This window comes from Colobus angolensis, unplaced genomic scaffold (genome assembly GCF_000951035.1).
Source record: "Colobus angolensis palliatus isolate OR3802 unplaced genomic scaffold, Cang.pa_1.0 Scaffold38, whole genome shotgun sequence".
Classification (NCBI taxonomy): domain Eukaryota; kingdom Metazoa; phylum Chordata; class Mammalia; order Primates; family Cercopithecidae; genus Colobus; species Colobus angolensis.
The window spans coordinates 9,817,740-9,832,248 of record NW_012117154.1 but is presented as its reverse complement, the minus strand read 5'-3'; the positions used below and the strand labels follow the sequence as shown (position 1 = coordinate 9,832,248).

Here is a 14,509-nt window from a genome sequence, read left to right as displayed (position 1 = left end):
GGCCTCCAGCTTCACGGCCTCAACGGGGCCATGAGCCATCGCCGGGTCAGGCGGGGGTTGCCGGGCACCTCATCACTAGGGCAGTGACATCACAAGGCGCAGAACGCGGCAGTGGCTACGGAACTCCGTGGCCGGGCTGTTTCTGTGGTGCCTGCAGGCTCTGGGCTCCCACCTCCATGGGGCTGCAGGAGCCGTGAGGGACGAGGAGGGACGTGCCCGCCATGGCCGAGGGTGGCGAGCTGATGAGCCGGCTTCTGAGCGAGAACGCAGACCTGAAGAAGCAGGTGCGCCTCCTGAAGGAGAATCAGATGCTGCGGCGGCTGCTCAGCCAGAGCTGCCAGGAGGGCGGCGGCCACGACCTGCTCCCACCCAGGGCGCCCGCCTACCCCGAGGCCGGCTCCCCCGGGAATGGAGGTGAGGCACCACCTGGCTCACATGGCCCAAGGGTCCAGCCCGGTGGATGGGGGGTCATCGGATATCTGCTTCCCGGGAGTTGAGGGGGGCGGGCAGCTGCCTGATGTGGGAGGTCACGGGCACCTTTCACACCCTCAGGTCTGAGTAAAGCAAGACCAGGTGGTGGGTTCTGCTGTTGCCCTCAGGTGAGGCCCCTCCCCTCCAGGCCCGCTCTGGTGAAGTGGGAGTGGTCAGCTGTAGTCATGGAAGTGCGGCCATAGGGGTAGAGCAGGTGGCGTGTAGGCTTGTGGGCCTCCAGGGCCCCAGGCAGCTCTTCCAGGCTGGGCCTGGCTGGCAGTTTGCTCTGCTGCGTGTGTCTCTTCTCCTCCTGGGTCAGGGGCGAGGGGAGTGTCAGTCCAGCCACACAAGTCCCATGGGTGCTGTGTCCCATCCACTCACATCCCTGGCCAGAGCTAGCTAGGCCAGCCCCGTGGTAGGAAGGTCCCATCCCAGGGAGGCACCAGAGCAGGCCAGGGGAGCGGGTGGGGACGAGTGGGCACCTGTCCCTGGGGTGGGAGTGTGGGGCCATGATCCCACCACATAGTATTGACTCCAATCTTCTGTGGCTTTTTATTGAAAAAAATATATAGGGTTTGATCACTTTCTGCAAAGCAGTAGGCTTTATTCTAAAAGTTTTGGGAAAAACATTCCCCGTTCCTGCATGTGATTTGGGGTGTGGCTGACAGTTGTACCCTTGACTCTTCACTGGGATGGTGGGCAGAGGACAGAAGACCCAGCATTTCCTGGGACTCCCATGGCCAACCTCAGCTTCCCACCCGGCTGGGCTGGGAAAGGACGTGGTCAGCCTGCCTGGTCCTGGACGATGGAGCAGGCAGCCTCACCAGTGCCTGTGAACACTGCTGTCTGCAAGCATGAGCCATGCCCGGGAGGCCAGCTCTGCCACTCACCAAGGGGATGCTCCAGCACCTGCACTGGGCTGGTCTCTCCCTGAGTCCTTCCCAAACGCCGGCCACCGCCCTCAGATGTGCACTCTGAGCAGGCGCAGCGCGCAGGAGGTGCTCTCTGCAACCAGGACCCAGGCCCTGCTCGGAGCTCCGTGGACAAGCCTGAGAGCGAGCGTGTCTGGAAGCAAAGAGGGGAATCCATGGCAGCATCCCCACACCTTCAGTCTCTGGCAACAAGCAGGGAGCTGGGAGGAGAGCACCTCACCAGGAGGTGCGGGGACAGTGTGGCTGGGGAACCCGGCGCCTGGGGGCCGTGCTGTGCGAGGCCCCGCGTTCTGCGTCTCCATCAGCCACTGAGCCCCACGCTCACCACAGGGCATTAGCTGGGCAGACCTGCGCTTATGGCACTGGGCCACGTGCAGGGTCCCGTTCCCAGCACTTGTGAGGCCCAGGCACTGTGGCTGCAAAAGGGCCCTTAATCTGTTTGGTGCGTGCAGACCACCACAGGCTGCGTGCCCCGGGCTGCGTTGCCGTCCTCCTCCCCAAGAAGGAATCACCCTGGACCGGACCTCAGGGCTGGACAGAGTGCTGGGGCCTCCCCTGGCAGGAGAGGGGCAGACCCTCGACCCTTGCCCAGGCTGTGCAGTCCCCAGAGGGACCCTTGTCAGGGTCTGAGTCAGGGCAGGGTCTCCATGACCATGGCTAGTGCCCCTGCCCTTGGGTCACCTTGGCAAACCCAGGTCTTGCTGGACACAGGTCTTGGGAGGAGCCTCAACCTGAGGCCAGCAGGCCTTCCACAGAGGGCCCTGGAGCCCCCGCCACAGGGTGTGGGGCAGGCTCAGGGTGGCCCAGGCTGGCAGTGGGGAGGGGCCAGGGCAAGGCCACCCTCTAAACTCTGCCACTTCAGTGGCAGCGTGTGGTGCACCCTTGATGCTCTGGGCCTCAGCATGTGCTTGGGAACGTACCTGGGGCTGTGGGACACTGCATTCAGGACCAGCCCTCAGCGGGACTGGGGTTGGGAAAACCAGCACTGAGCTCCTGCATAAAAGGAGAAGTTTATAAACAAGGGAACCACCACCAGCAATGTTTGCATGTTGCCAAAACTTCTTCAGTGTCTGTATTCAAAACAGGATGAGTAAAAACCCGCTTTTCTTATGGATTCAACAATACGTGCTCATGGTAAACTTATAAACGCCATGGAGGATGCCAGGTTTAAGGGCCACGCCTCTGGATCCCTCCCCAAAGGCAGCCACAATCAACGTTTCCTTGGGTTTTCTCTGGAACTTTGATGGAGATCCGTGTGTTTCTCTGTGTATATTTTTGGTCCACCTACACAGGATTGTGCTGTTCCGCAACTTGACTTTTGCCCCTTAACCATCCATTTCACTGTCATTGCCCATCAGTCCTCATCTGCAGATCTCCCTGGCACACTTGAACACTGGGCTCCCCCTGTGGGGTCCCCAGGCAGGCAGCACTATTCCCAGTTCTCTGCGACCACAGACGCTGCTGCCGTGGGTGGCCTGTGCAGGCACCCTGTCTCTTTGTGTAGGATATCCCACACGGGGGTCCTCGGGCCAAAGGCTGTGTGCATTTGAAATGCTGAAACAGACACGGTCAAACGCTCTCCGAAAGCCCCTACACCCCACTAATGGAGGAGGAGCGCGCTGCGCCGGCATCGTTCCAACATTACAGGAGTGCTCCTCTGTCCCTGTCGGCTGGGCAGCAAGGCCTCCAGGTCTTCTCACCCAGGTTGCCAAGTGAGTGACGCGAAGGGCCAGTGGGAGCAGCAGTCCGCTGCCTCCCCTCCCGGCTGCCCCATCTCGTTTCCCTCGGGATCGTCCTGGTCCCTCCAGCACTGCCACGATGCCACTTGCCATATCTCCACTGGAGAGGTGTCCCCTGAGGACAGCCAGGCCACCCCAGATTGCCCACTCGCTCCCTGGTTGTTGGTGGTGGATTGTCAGATGATTTCCAATGGTGGTGAGGAATTCTCTATGTGCAACTCTGGTCATTCCTTCCCTCTGACTCTTGAAGATCACTCCTGTGTTGTTCAATGTGTTTTTAAATGGCCATGCAATATTGCAGATTCAGATGAACCACAATATAATGAATTCTTCTTCGGTTTGAAATTAAAGTTTTTCTTCCCCTTGAGGTAAATAACACCACAAAAAAGGTTTTAAGAGTTGTTATATTTAGGGTTATTTCCATTGGATTTCTTTTTTTGGTGTGTCTGTGATTTTTTTACTTTTATGGAGATGGGATCTTCTGTGTTGCCCAGGCTGGTCTTGAACTCCTGGGCTTAAGGGATCCTTCTGTCTTGACTTCCTAAAATGCTGGGATTACAAGTCTGAGCCACTGTGCCTGGCCTGTTTTGTTTTGTTTTTTTTTTTCTTTTTGAGACAGGGTCTCTGTTCCCCAGGCTGGAGTGCAGTGGCATGATCATGGCTCACTGCAGCCTTGACCTCCCTCTGGGGCTCAAGCAGTCCTCCTACCTCAGCCTGCTGAGTAGCTGGGACTACAGGTGCTTGCCACCATGAGCGGCTAATTAAATTTTTTTTTTTTTTTTGGTAGAGACAGGGTCTCCCTGTGTTTCCCAGGCCAGTCCCAAACTCCTGGGCTCAAGCAATCGTCCCATTTTGGCCTCCCAAACCGTTGAGATTACAGGTATGAGCCACTGTCCAGCAGGATTTATGTTTTTAAAAATAGAATCATTGGTTCAGAAGGCAGGAGTAAATGGTTTTTTGTTTGTTTGTTTGTTTGTTTGTTTTTGAGACAGAGTCTGGCTCTGTCGCCCAAGCTGGAGTGCAGTGGTGTCATCTTGGATCACTGCAAGCTCCGCCTCCCAGGTTCACGCCAATCCTCCTACCTCAGCCTGCTGAGTAGCTGGGACTACAGGTGCTTGCCACCATGAGCGGCTAATTAAATTTTTTTTTTTTTTTTTGGTAGAGACAGGGTCTCCCTGTGTTTCCCAGGCCAGTCCCAAACTCCTGGGCTCAAGCAATCGTCCCATTTTGGCCTCCCAAACCGTTGAGATTACAGGTATGAGCCACTGTCCAGCAGGATTTATGTTTTTAAAAATAGAATCATTGGTTCAGAAGGCAGGAGTAAATGGTTTTTTGTTTGTTTGTTTGTTTGTTTGTTTTTGAGACAGAGTCTGGCTCTGTCGCCCAAGCTGGAGTGCAGTGGTGTCATCTTGGATCACTGCAACCTCTGCCTCCGGGTTCAAGCAATTCTCCTGTCTCACCCTACCCAGTAGTTGGAATTAAAGGCACACACCACCATGCCTGGCTACTTTTTGTATTTTTCACAGAGACGGGTTTTTGCCATGTTGGCCAGGCTGATCTTGAACTCCTGATCCACCCACCTCGGCCTCCCAGAGTGCTGGGATTACAGGCATGAACCACAGTGCCTGACCATGTATTTCTTTTTTAAAAAACTTTTAAGTTCAGGGGTACAAGTGCAGGCTTGTTACATAGGTGAACTTGTGTCATGGGGGTTTGTTGTACAGATTATTTTGTCACCCAAGTATGAAGCCTAGTACATTAGTTATTCTTCCTGATCCTCTCCCTCCTCTCACCCTTCACCATCTGGTAGGCCTCAGTATCTGCTGTTCCCCTCTATGTGTCTACGCCTTCTCATTGTTCAGCTCCCACTTACAAGTAAGAACATGCGGCATTTGGTTTTCTGTTCCTGCATTTACTTTGCTAAGGATAATGGCCTCCAGCTCCATCCATATTCATGCAAAGGACATGATCTCATTTTTTTTTTTTTTTTTTTTTTTTTTTTTTGAGATGGAGTTTCACTCTTGTTGCTCAGGCTGTAGTGCAACGGTGCGATCTCGGCTCACTGCAACCTCCACTTCCCGGATTCAAGTAATTCTCCTGTCTCAGCCTCCCAAGTAGCTGAGATTACAGGCATACACCACCATGCCCAGCTAATTTTGTATTTTTAGTAGAGATGGGTTTTCACCATGTTGGTCAGGCTGGTCTTGAACTCCTGACCTCAGGTGATCCACCTGCCTTGGCCTCCCAAAGTGCTGGGATTACAGGCGTGAGCCACTGCTCCCTGCTGACTTCGTTATTTTTTGTGGCTGAATAATATTCCGTGGTGTCTATGTACCACATTTTCTTTATCCAGTCTACCACTGATGGGCATTTAAGTCGATTCCATGTCTTTGCTATTGTGAATAGTCTGCAGGGAACACATGCGTGCATGTGTCTCTGTAATACAGTGATTTATATTCCTTTGGGTATGTACCCAGTAACGGAATTGCTGGGTTGAATGGTATTTCTGTTTTTAGGTCTTCGAGGAATTGCCACACTGTCTTCCACAATGACTGAACTAATTTATACTCCCACTAACAGTGTATAGGCATTTCTTTTTCTCTACAACGTTGCCAGTATCTGTTGTTTTTTGACTTTTTAATTATAGCCATTCTGACTGGTGTGAGATGGTGTCTCATTGTGGTTTTTATTTACATTTATTTAATAAGCAGTGATGTTGAGCTTTTTTTCATAGCTCATTGGCTGTATGTATGTCTTTAGAAAACTGTTCATGTCCTTTGCCCACTTTTGAATGGGGTTGTTTTGTTTGTTTTTTTCTTGTAGATTTATTTAAGTTCCTCATAGATGCTGAATATTAGACCTTTGTTAGATACCTGAGTTTGCAAAATTTTTCTCCCATTCTGTAGGTTTGCTGTTTACTCTGTTGATAGTTTATTTTGCTGTGCAGAAGCTCTTTAATTAGATGCCATTAGTCAATTTTTGCTTTTGTTGCAATTGCTTTTAGCATCTTTGTCATGAAATCTTTGCCCATCCCTGTGTTCTGAATGGCATTGCCTAAGTTGTCTTCCAGGGTTTTTATAGTTTTTATAGTTTTGAGTTTTACATCTAAGTCTACAATCTATCTTGAGTTGATTTTTGTATATGGTGTAAGGAAAGGGTCCAATTTCAATCTTCTGCATATGGCTAGCTTGTTATCCCAGCACCATTTATTGAATAGGGAATCCTTTCCTCATTGCTTGTTTTTGTCAGGTTTGTTGAAGATCAGATGGTTATAGGTGTGCAAACTTATTTCTGAGTTCTGTATTCTGTTCTGTTGATCTATGTACCATGCTGTTTTGATTATCGTAGCCCTGTAGTATAGTTTGAAGTTGGGTAGTGTGATGCCTAAAGCTTTGTTATTTTTGCTTAGGATTGCCTTGGCTATTTGGGCTCTTTTTTGGTTCCATATGAATTCTTAAACAGTTTTTTTCTAGTTCTGTGATTAATCTCAATGGTATTCTAATAAGAACACCATTGACTCTATAAATTACTTTGGTCAGTATGACCATTTTTATGATATTGATTCTTCCTATCCATGAACGTGGAATGTTTTTCCATTTGTGTCATCTCTGATTTCTTTGAGCAGTGTTTTGTAGTTCTCCTTGTAGACATCCTCTACCTCCCTAGTTAGCTGTATTCCTAGGTATTTTATTCTTTTTGTGGCAGTTGTGAGTGGGAGTTCATTCCATTTGATTTGGCTCTTGGCTTAATTGTTGGTATACAGGAATGTTAGTGATTTTTGAACATTGATTTTGTATCCTGAGACTTTGCTGAAGTTGTTTATCAGCTTAAGAAGCTGGGTTGAGACTATGGCGTTTTCTTGATATAAGATCATGTCATCTGCAAACAGGGATAGTTTGACTTCCTCTCTTCCTATTTGGATGGCCTTTATTTCTTTCTTTTGCCTGATGGCTCTGATCAAGACTTCCAATATTATGTTGAATAGGAGTGGTGAGAGAGAGCATTCTTGTCTTGTGCCAGTTTTCGAGGGGAATGCTTCCAGCTTTTTCCCATTCAGTATGATGTTGGTTGTGAGTTTGTCATAGATAGCTCTTACTATTTTGAGGTATGTTCCTTCAATACCTAGTTTATTGAATGTTTTTAACATGAAGGGGTGTTGAATTTTATTGAAAGCCTTTTCTGCTCTATTAAGATAATCATGTGGTTTTTGTCTTTAGTTCTGTTTATGTAATGAATCACATTTATTGGTTTAGGTTGAACCTACCTTGCATCCCAGGGATAAAACCTATTTGATAGTGGTGGATAAGCTTTTTGATGTGCTGCTGGATTTGGTTTGCCAGTATTTTGTTGAGGATTTTTGCATCAGTGTTCATCAAGGATATTGGCCTGAAGTTACCTTTTTTTGTTGCATCTCTGCCATGTTTTGGTATCAGGATGATGCTGGCCTCATAGAATGAGTTAGGGAGGAGACTCGATCCTCAACTTTTTGGAATAGTTTCAGCAGGAATGGTACCAGCTCTTCATTGTACATCTGGTACAATTCAGCTGTGAATCCATCTGGTCCTGGCTTTTTTTGGGTGGTAGGCTATTTATTATTGACTCAATTTTAGAGCTTGTTATTGGTCTGTTCAGGGATTCCATTTATTCCTAGTTCAGTCTTGGGAGGGTGTATGTGTCCAGGAACTTATCCATTTTTTTTCTAGATTTTCTAGTTTATGTGTATAGAGGTTTTCATAATATTCTCTGATGGTTGGTTGTATTTTTGTGGGGTCAGTGGTAATATACCCCTTATTTCTGATTGTGTTTATTTGAATCTTCTCTCTTTTTTTCTTTATTAGTCTAGCTAGTGGTATATGTATTTTATTGATTTTTTCAAAAAAACCAGCTCCTGGATTTGTTGATGTTTCAAATGGCTTTTCGTGTCTCAATCTCTTTCAGTTCAGCTTTGATTTTGGTTATTTCTTGTTTTCTGCTAGCTTTGGGATTTGTTTGCTCTTGATTCTCTAGTTCTTTTAGCTGTGATGTTAGGTTGATTGATTGAGATCTTTCCAACTTTTTGATGTGGACATTTAATGCTATAATTTCCCTCTTAACACTGCCTTAGCTGTGTCCTAGAGGTTCTGGTATGTTGTATTTTTGTTCTGATTAGCCTCAAGGAACTTCTTGATTTCTGCTTTAATTTCACTATTTATGCAAAAGTCATTCAGGGGCAGGTTATTCAATTTCCATGTAATTGGTTCTGAGTGAATTTTTTAGGCTTGATTTCTAATTAGGTCCGTTGTGGTCTGAGAGATTGTTATAATTCCAAATTTTGCATTTGTTGAGGAGTATTTTACCTCCAATTATGTGACTGAATTTAGAGTGTGTGCCATGTGGCAATGAGAAGAATGTATATTCTATTGTTTTGGGGTGGAGAGTTCTGTAGATATCTATTGCGTACATTTGATCCAGTGCTGAGTTCATGTCCTGAATATCTTTGTTAATTTTCTGTCTCAATTATCTGCCTAATACTGTCAGTGTGGTGTCACTATTATTATGAGGGAATCTAAGCCTCCTTGAAGATCTCTAAGAACTTGCTTTATAAATCTTGGTGCTCTTGTGTTGGGTGCATATATATTTAGTGTAGTTAGGTCTGCTTGTTAAATGGAACAGTTCACCATTGTGTAATGCTCTTCTTTGTCTTTTTTTATATTCATTGGTTTAAAATCTGTTTTATCAGAAACTATGACTGCAACCCTGCAACTGTAGTTTTCCATTTGCATGGTAGATTTTTCTCCATGCCTTTATTTTGAGCCTATTTGTGTTATTGCATGTGAGATGGGTGTCTTGAAGACAGCATACCAATGAGTGTTGGTTCTTTATCTAACTTGCCATTCTGTGTCTTTTTTTTGAGACAGAGTCTTGCTCTGTCTCCTAGGCTGGAGTGTGGTAGCGCAAACTCGGCTCACTGCAACCTCCGCCGCCTGGGTTCAAATGATCCTCCTGCCTCAGCCTCCCAAGTAGGTAGAATTACAGGCACCCCCCACCATGCCTGGCTAATTTTTGTTATTTTTTAGGAGAGATGAGGTTTCATCATGTTGGCCAGGCTGGTCATGAACTCCTGGCCTCAAGTGATTTGCCTGCTTTAGCCTCCCAAAGTGCTGGGATTACAGACGTGAGTCACTGTACCTGGTCTGTTTGATGACCTTGAGGTTTTGATTGTGGTATAAGGTGGATTCAGCCAACTGGCTTCATTAATAGAATATTTAAGGGGCTGGTGCCCAGCTCCCAACTCCTAGACTGCATGCTTTAGCTCTGGGGCACTTGTTTTGGGCCCTGACTTTGTTCTCTGGCTCCTTGAGGTTTGGAATCCACTGCACTGGGGGACTGAGGTACTGCAGCTACAGCAGAATGGCTGCCAGATGCAGGGTGCCTGCCTTCCTGTGGGGGTTCACCACAGTGGTGGTGGCAAAGCAGCTGGGGTGGGCATGGGGGGCTCCGGCTGGAGACTGTGTGCAGTCACTCTGGAGGTACTGTAGGCATGGGGCGGGGTGCTGGTGGGCACAGGTCTAGGTGCCTTTTCTGTGTCCTGCAAGCAGGAGTCATCACTCAGGGTCCAGGAGATCCACCATTCTCTGCTCAGTGTTAGGTCAAGGGCAGGGTGCTGGCAGGTATGGGGTTTGCTGGCTCTGTCTGCCAAGGCTTCATCTGCAATGGAAGTCTATGGGAAAAGGGGAGGCCGACTGGACTCCTGTGTGCTGGTGGGGGAAGGAAATCAAAACCCACCTGTGCAGACACCAGCTGAGTGATGTGGCGAGTTGCCTGGGCCCAGGGGAAGCTGCAGTAGGAGGAGGGAGTGGGCGGGCTGGTGCGTGGCCATTAGGGCTGTCTCGCTGGAGCTCTCCACCGGTCAGGCACAGTCTGCCAGCACAGAAGCTATGCTGAAGGCCCCCAGGGCACCCAAGACTGCCCTGTAAGCAGGCATGGCCAGGCTGGGGCCCCAGGAGAAGCCAGAAGACCAAGGGGTGCTCAAGTCGGACTGGTCCCATCTGATGGGCAAGACCACCCTGCAGAGATCAGGTCTGACACTTCCCCTAGGCCCAAAGTCTCCTATGGGAGCAAGTCAAGCCTGGGGAATGGCCATCCCTGGCTGTGTTCCCGCACCAGACCCTCTGGGCTCCGCTTCAGCTAACTGTTGCCCCCAGCACTTCTCGAAGCAGCTCTCCCTGCCAACTGGAGGGTCCATGGTGGCCGAGGGGTCTCCCCCAGCTGGGGGTCCAGGGGGCCATGGCAACAGTGGGTTGCTGCTCCTTGCCTGTTTAACTCCCCCATTTTCCCAGAGCTGTTGTGGGTCCAAAAATGAGCCCCAGTGTTCAGTAGTCCCAGGCAGAGTTCCCAGCTTTCTCCCCTTCAGCCCAGCTTCGGTGTGCTCCTTCCATCTCCCCTCAGCACCTTCCCTCTGAAGATATGTTAAAAGCTTACCAGTCATCTCAGGCCCTCTGTGGGAGCTGTATCACCTGGCTGCATCTGGCCGGCCATCCCGCCCCTCCAGTCCACATGAACTTCTTATTTCTGTTTTTGTCCTTATTACTCAGAACTCGGGCTTTGGCCTCAACTTTCATGGGGTCTCCTCCAGGGAAGGTGAGAGAGGGTTCAGCTGCATCCTGGTCCCCCTGACCAGGTGTGGGAGGGACCAACGGTCCCATCTGCCCAGAGGAGGGAGGTTTGCACAGGCTGGATGCTGGGGAAGAGTCCTTCCAGTTCTTATTTTTGGAAAACAGAAAATTTGAGAAATGGCTCATCTTGTTCAGTGTTTATGAGCCTGTCTCTGTACCAGTGGAGGTAACTCAGCTTCTTGCCAGGGACTGTATGTGGGATCTTGCTATGCTGCACAGCCACTGGGCTCTGCACACCCTGCCTCTTGCTTTCCACCCCCGTCTTGTGCTCTGCATACCTCCCTGCTTTGTGCTCTGCACAACCCCCACCTCATGCTCTGTGCATCCCCCGCCTTGTGCTCTGCGCACCTCCCGCCTCGTGCTCTGCATACCCCCGCCTCGTGCTCTGTATACCCCCGCCTCGTGCTCTGCATACCCCTGCCTCGTGCTCTGCATACCCCCGCCTCGTGCTCTGCGCACCCCCGCCTCGTGCTCTGCGCACCTCCCGCCTCGTGCTCTGCACACCCCCGCCTCGTGCTCTGCACACCCCCGCCTCGTGCTCTGCATACCCCCGCCTCGTGCTCTGCGCACCTCCTGCCTCGTGCTCTGCATACCCCCGTCTTGTGCTCTGTGCACCTCCCACCTTGTGCTTTGTGCATCCCTGGCCTTATGCTCTGCACACCCTGCCTCATGCTCTGTGCATCTCCTGCCTCACGCTCTGCACCTCTACCTTATGTCTGTGTACACTTGTGCCTTGTGCTGTCTGTTCTTGATCATGTTTGGATGAGACTTTGTGCAATAATTTTTGGCCTGGCCATGGCTTTTTTTTTTTTTTCCTGGGGGTTATCTTTGTAGGAATTTGGAATTTGACATCAGAGTTGTGACAAATTTTGAAACCTAATTGAGCATCTTTTAACCTGTTCTATGGTTCCAGTCTCATTTGTATGATGTCGGGATTATGACTTGTTGGGGAAGTTGGCAGACTCACCCATAGACCATCCAGGCCTGCAGTCCTTTGGGGAATAATCATTTCATAACTTCTAGATTTTCCTTGTGTATTGGTTCATTTAGGTTTTCTACTTCTTACTGAGTCACTTGAAAGTAATTTTCCAGAAGATATCTCCTTTTATTGAAACTTTAATTAATACATAATTGTACATAATATTCTTTTGTAATTTGAAAAGTATCTGGGGTGGGAGCCTGTGAAGCCCGAGGACTCCAGGCCTCCCATGTGGCAGGAGACCAGGCACACATTAATGACTTTGCTTCTTTTGAACACTTTTTTTCCTTGGAAAACATTTCAGATGGAAGATTAGTTGGTTCCTTTGTAGGCACTCTTTTTTGTTTGTTTGTTTGGTTTTTTTTTTGAGATGGAGTCTTGCTCTGTCGCCCAGGCTGATTGCAGTGGCATGATCTTGGCTCACTGCAAGCTCCGGTAGACACATTTTAAGGTATAATTTTTTTATGTGGCTCTAAACACTTTCTCTAATATGTATTTGCTTTATTGCTAGGAGAATACTCATGACATGGAGGTAGAATAGAATTTTATAAGCCATAAAGGCATAGATAAGCTAAATTTGACCAGGGATTAGGGAAATGCCACATGACCTCATCAGCCTGGTTGGGGAATACTCAGTCCTCATGACGGTGTGGGGCCAGGAGCTGTTGGTGGGCATGGACCCTCCCCCTTGGTGTGGAAAGCAAAGAAAGTGCACACACCTGAGCCCAGCGGTGGACCACAGAGGATCCTCATGGAGCAGGAGGCTCCTCCCCAGCCACAGAGGATGCTCATAGAGCAGGAGGCTCCTCCCGGGGCGTGGAGGATGCTCGCAGATCAGGAGGCTTCTCCCAGGAGGCTGATTGCCGCTGTGACCTGAGCCCAGCGTTGGACCACAGAGGATGCTCACAGAGCAGGGAAACTCCTCCTGGGAGGCCAATTACCACTGTGTGTTTGCAAGGAAGCATGGAAATAGGCCCTGTCCATCAATAGGGCAAGCGATACAAATTCACTGTGTGTGTATGTGTGTGTGCTCATGTGTACAGAGGTGCCAGGAAACAGTTAACTGAACCAGGGAGCTACCAGACGGCTCAGCGTGGATACATCTCAGAGATAATGCAGCAGCAAAAAGTTCTGTTGCAGAATAAAATGTGTAGGGTGTTACCATTTGTGTACAATTTAAGAAGTCATTCTCCAGTGTGTATGGGCGCACAGGCAGGCAAGAGGCACATGGAGGCCTGCCCACTTGCTGTGCCCATAGACGCAGTGCTCCCACGGGCAGGATGGGCACCTGTGGCCACTTCACCACATCTAGCTCCTCCTTTTACACCTGAGGCCTGAGGGGAAGGAGGATGCTCTGAAGCTAGGGAAACCCCAGCAGGTGTTGAAGTTTGGAGTGGGGTGCATACAGTTTGTTACCACGTTCTCTATACTTCTCAGGAATGTTTTAGGAGCATCAGCCTGACTTCTCATCCGTTTCCTCCCCACCTCAGTTCCGGATTTCGGAAGGTTCGCGAGTGTTGCCGACACGCCCTCCCAGCTGCAGACATCCTCCCTGGAGGACCTGCTGTGCTCACATGCCCCCCTGTCCAGCGAGGACGACACCTCCCCGGGCTGTGCAGCCCCCTCCCAGTCACCCTTCAAGGCCTTCCTCAGTCCCCCAGAGCTGCACAGCCACCGAGGCACCGACAGGAAGCTGTCCCCGCTCCTGAGCCCCTTGCAAGACTCGCTGGTGGACAAGACCCTGCTGGAGCCCAGGGAGATGGTCCGGCCTAAGAAAGTGTGCTTCTCGGAGAGCAGCCTGCCCACCGGGGACAGGACCAGGAGGAGCTACTACCTCAACGGTATGGCCAGGTGCGGGGACGCCTGGGTGGGCCCCCAGTGCAGCTGGTAGCTGTGGGGAGGGCACGTCTGGGTGGTCAGGCAGGGCCGTTTCTCCATTGCGTCACACAGAGTGGAGGGAGGAGAGCCAGGCTGGGAGGCTGGGGTCCAAGGCTATGTCTGTCCTAGTCTTTTGCCAAGAAAAAATGCATTGCTTGTCTTCTTGGGAAGGGTTCTTTACGTGTCTGGATGTGAGTCCTTTTCTGGGTGTATGTTTTGCAGATATGGTCTCCCACTCCAAGGTTTTTCACTTTCATAATAATGTTTTTTTGATGAGCAAAACTGTTTAATTTGATGATGTCCAATTTATTGATTTTTCTTTTGTATTTTATGCTTTTTATGTTCAGTTTAAGAAATCTTTGCCAAGCCCAAGGTCACACAGATTCTCTCCTATGTGTTGTTCTAGAAGTTTTATAGTTTAGGTTTTACATGTAGGTCTCTGATCAATTCCAAGATAATTTTCATATATGGTGTGAGATTTGCATGTAGATATCCACCTGAGGCTCAGGCTAACCCCCCACCTCAGCCTCCCCGGTGTCTGAGACTACAGGTATATGCCACCAGGCCTGGCTAATTTTTTGCTTTTTTGTGTTTTTGTTATTGTAGAGATGGGATTTTGCTCCGATGCCTAGGCTGGTCTTGAACTCCTGGACTGAAGTAATTCACCTGCCTCAGCCTCCCAAAGTGCTAGGATTACAGGCATGAGCCATCATGCCTGGCCTGTCAATTTTTTTATCTTTTCCAATAACCAATTTTTTGTTACATTGATCTTTTGTATTGTTTTCTTCATTTAAATTTCATTTATTTCTGCTCTGATCTTAACTATTTTTCTTCTAATTTTGGATTTGGTTCGCC

At 49.3% G+C, this 14,509-nt stretch overlaps 1 protein-coding gene across 1 annotated transcript in view; it reads left to right on the top strand.

Annotated features, from left to right (window-relative positions):
- Positions 1-221: 221 nt before the first annotated feature.
- SPATC1L (spermatogenesis and centriole associated 1-like) overlaps positions 222-14,509 on the top strand; it is a 20,169-nt gene continuing 5,881 nt past the window's right edge. The window contains exons 1-2 of the mRNA XM_011954244.1: positions 222-414; positions 13,267-13,663. Coding sequence (XP_011809634.1) covers positions 222-414; positions 13,267-13,663 — 590 coding nt within the window. The remainder of the gene's footprint in view (positions 415-13,266; positions 13,664-14,509) is intronic.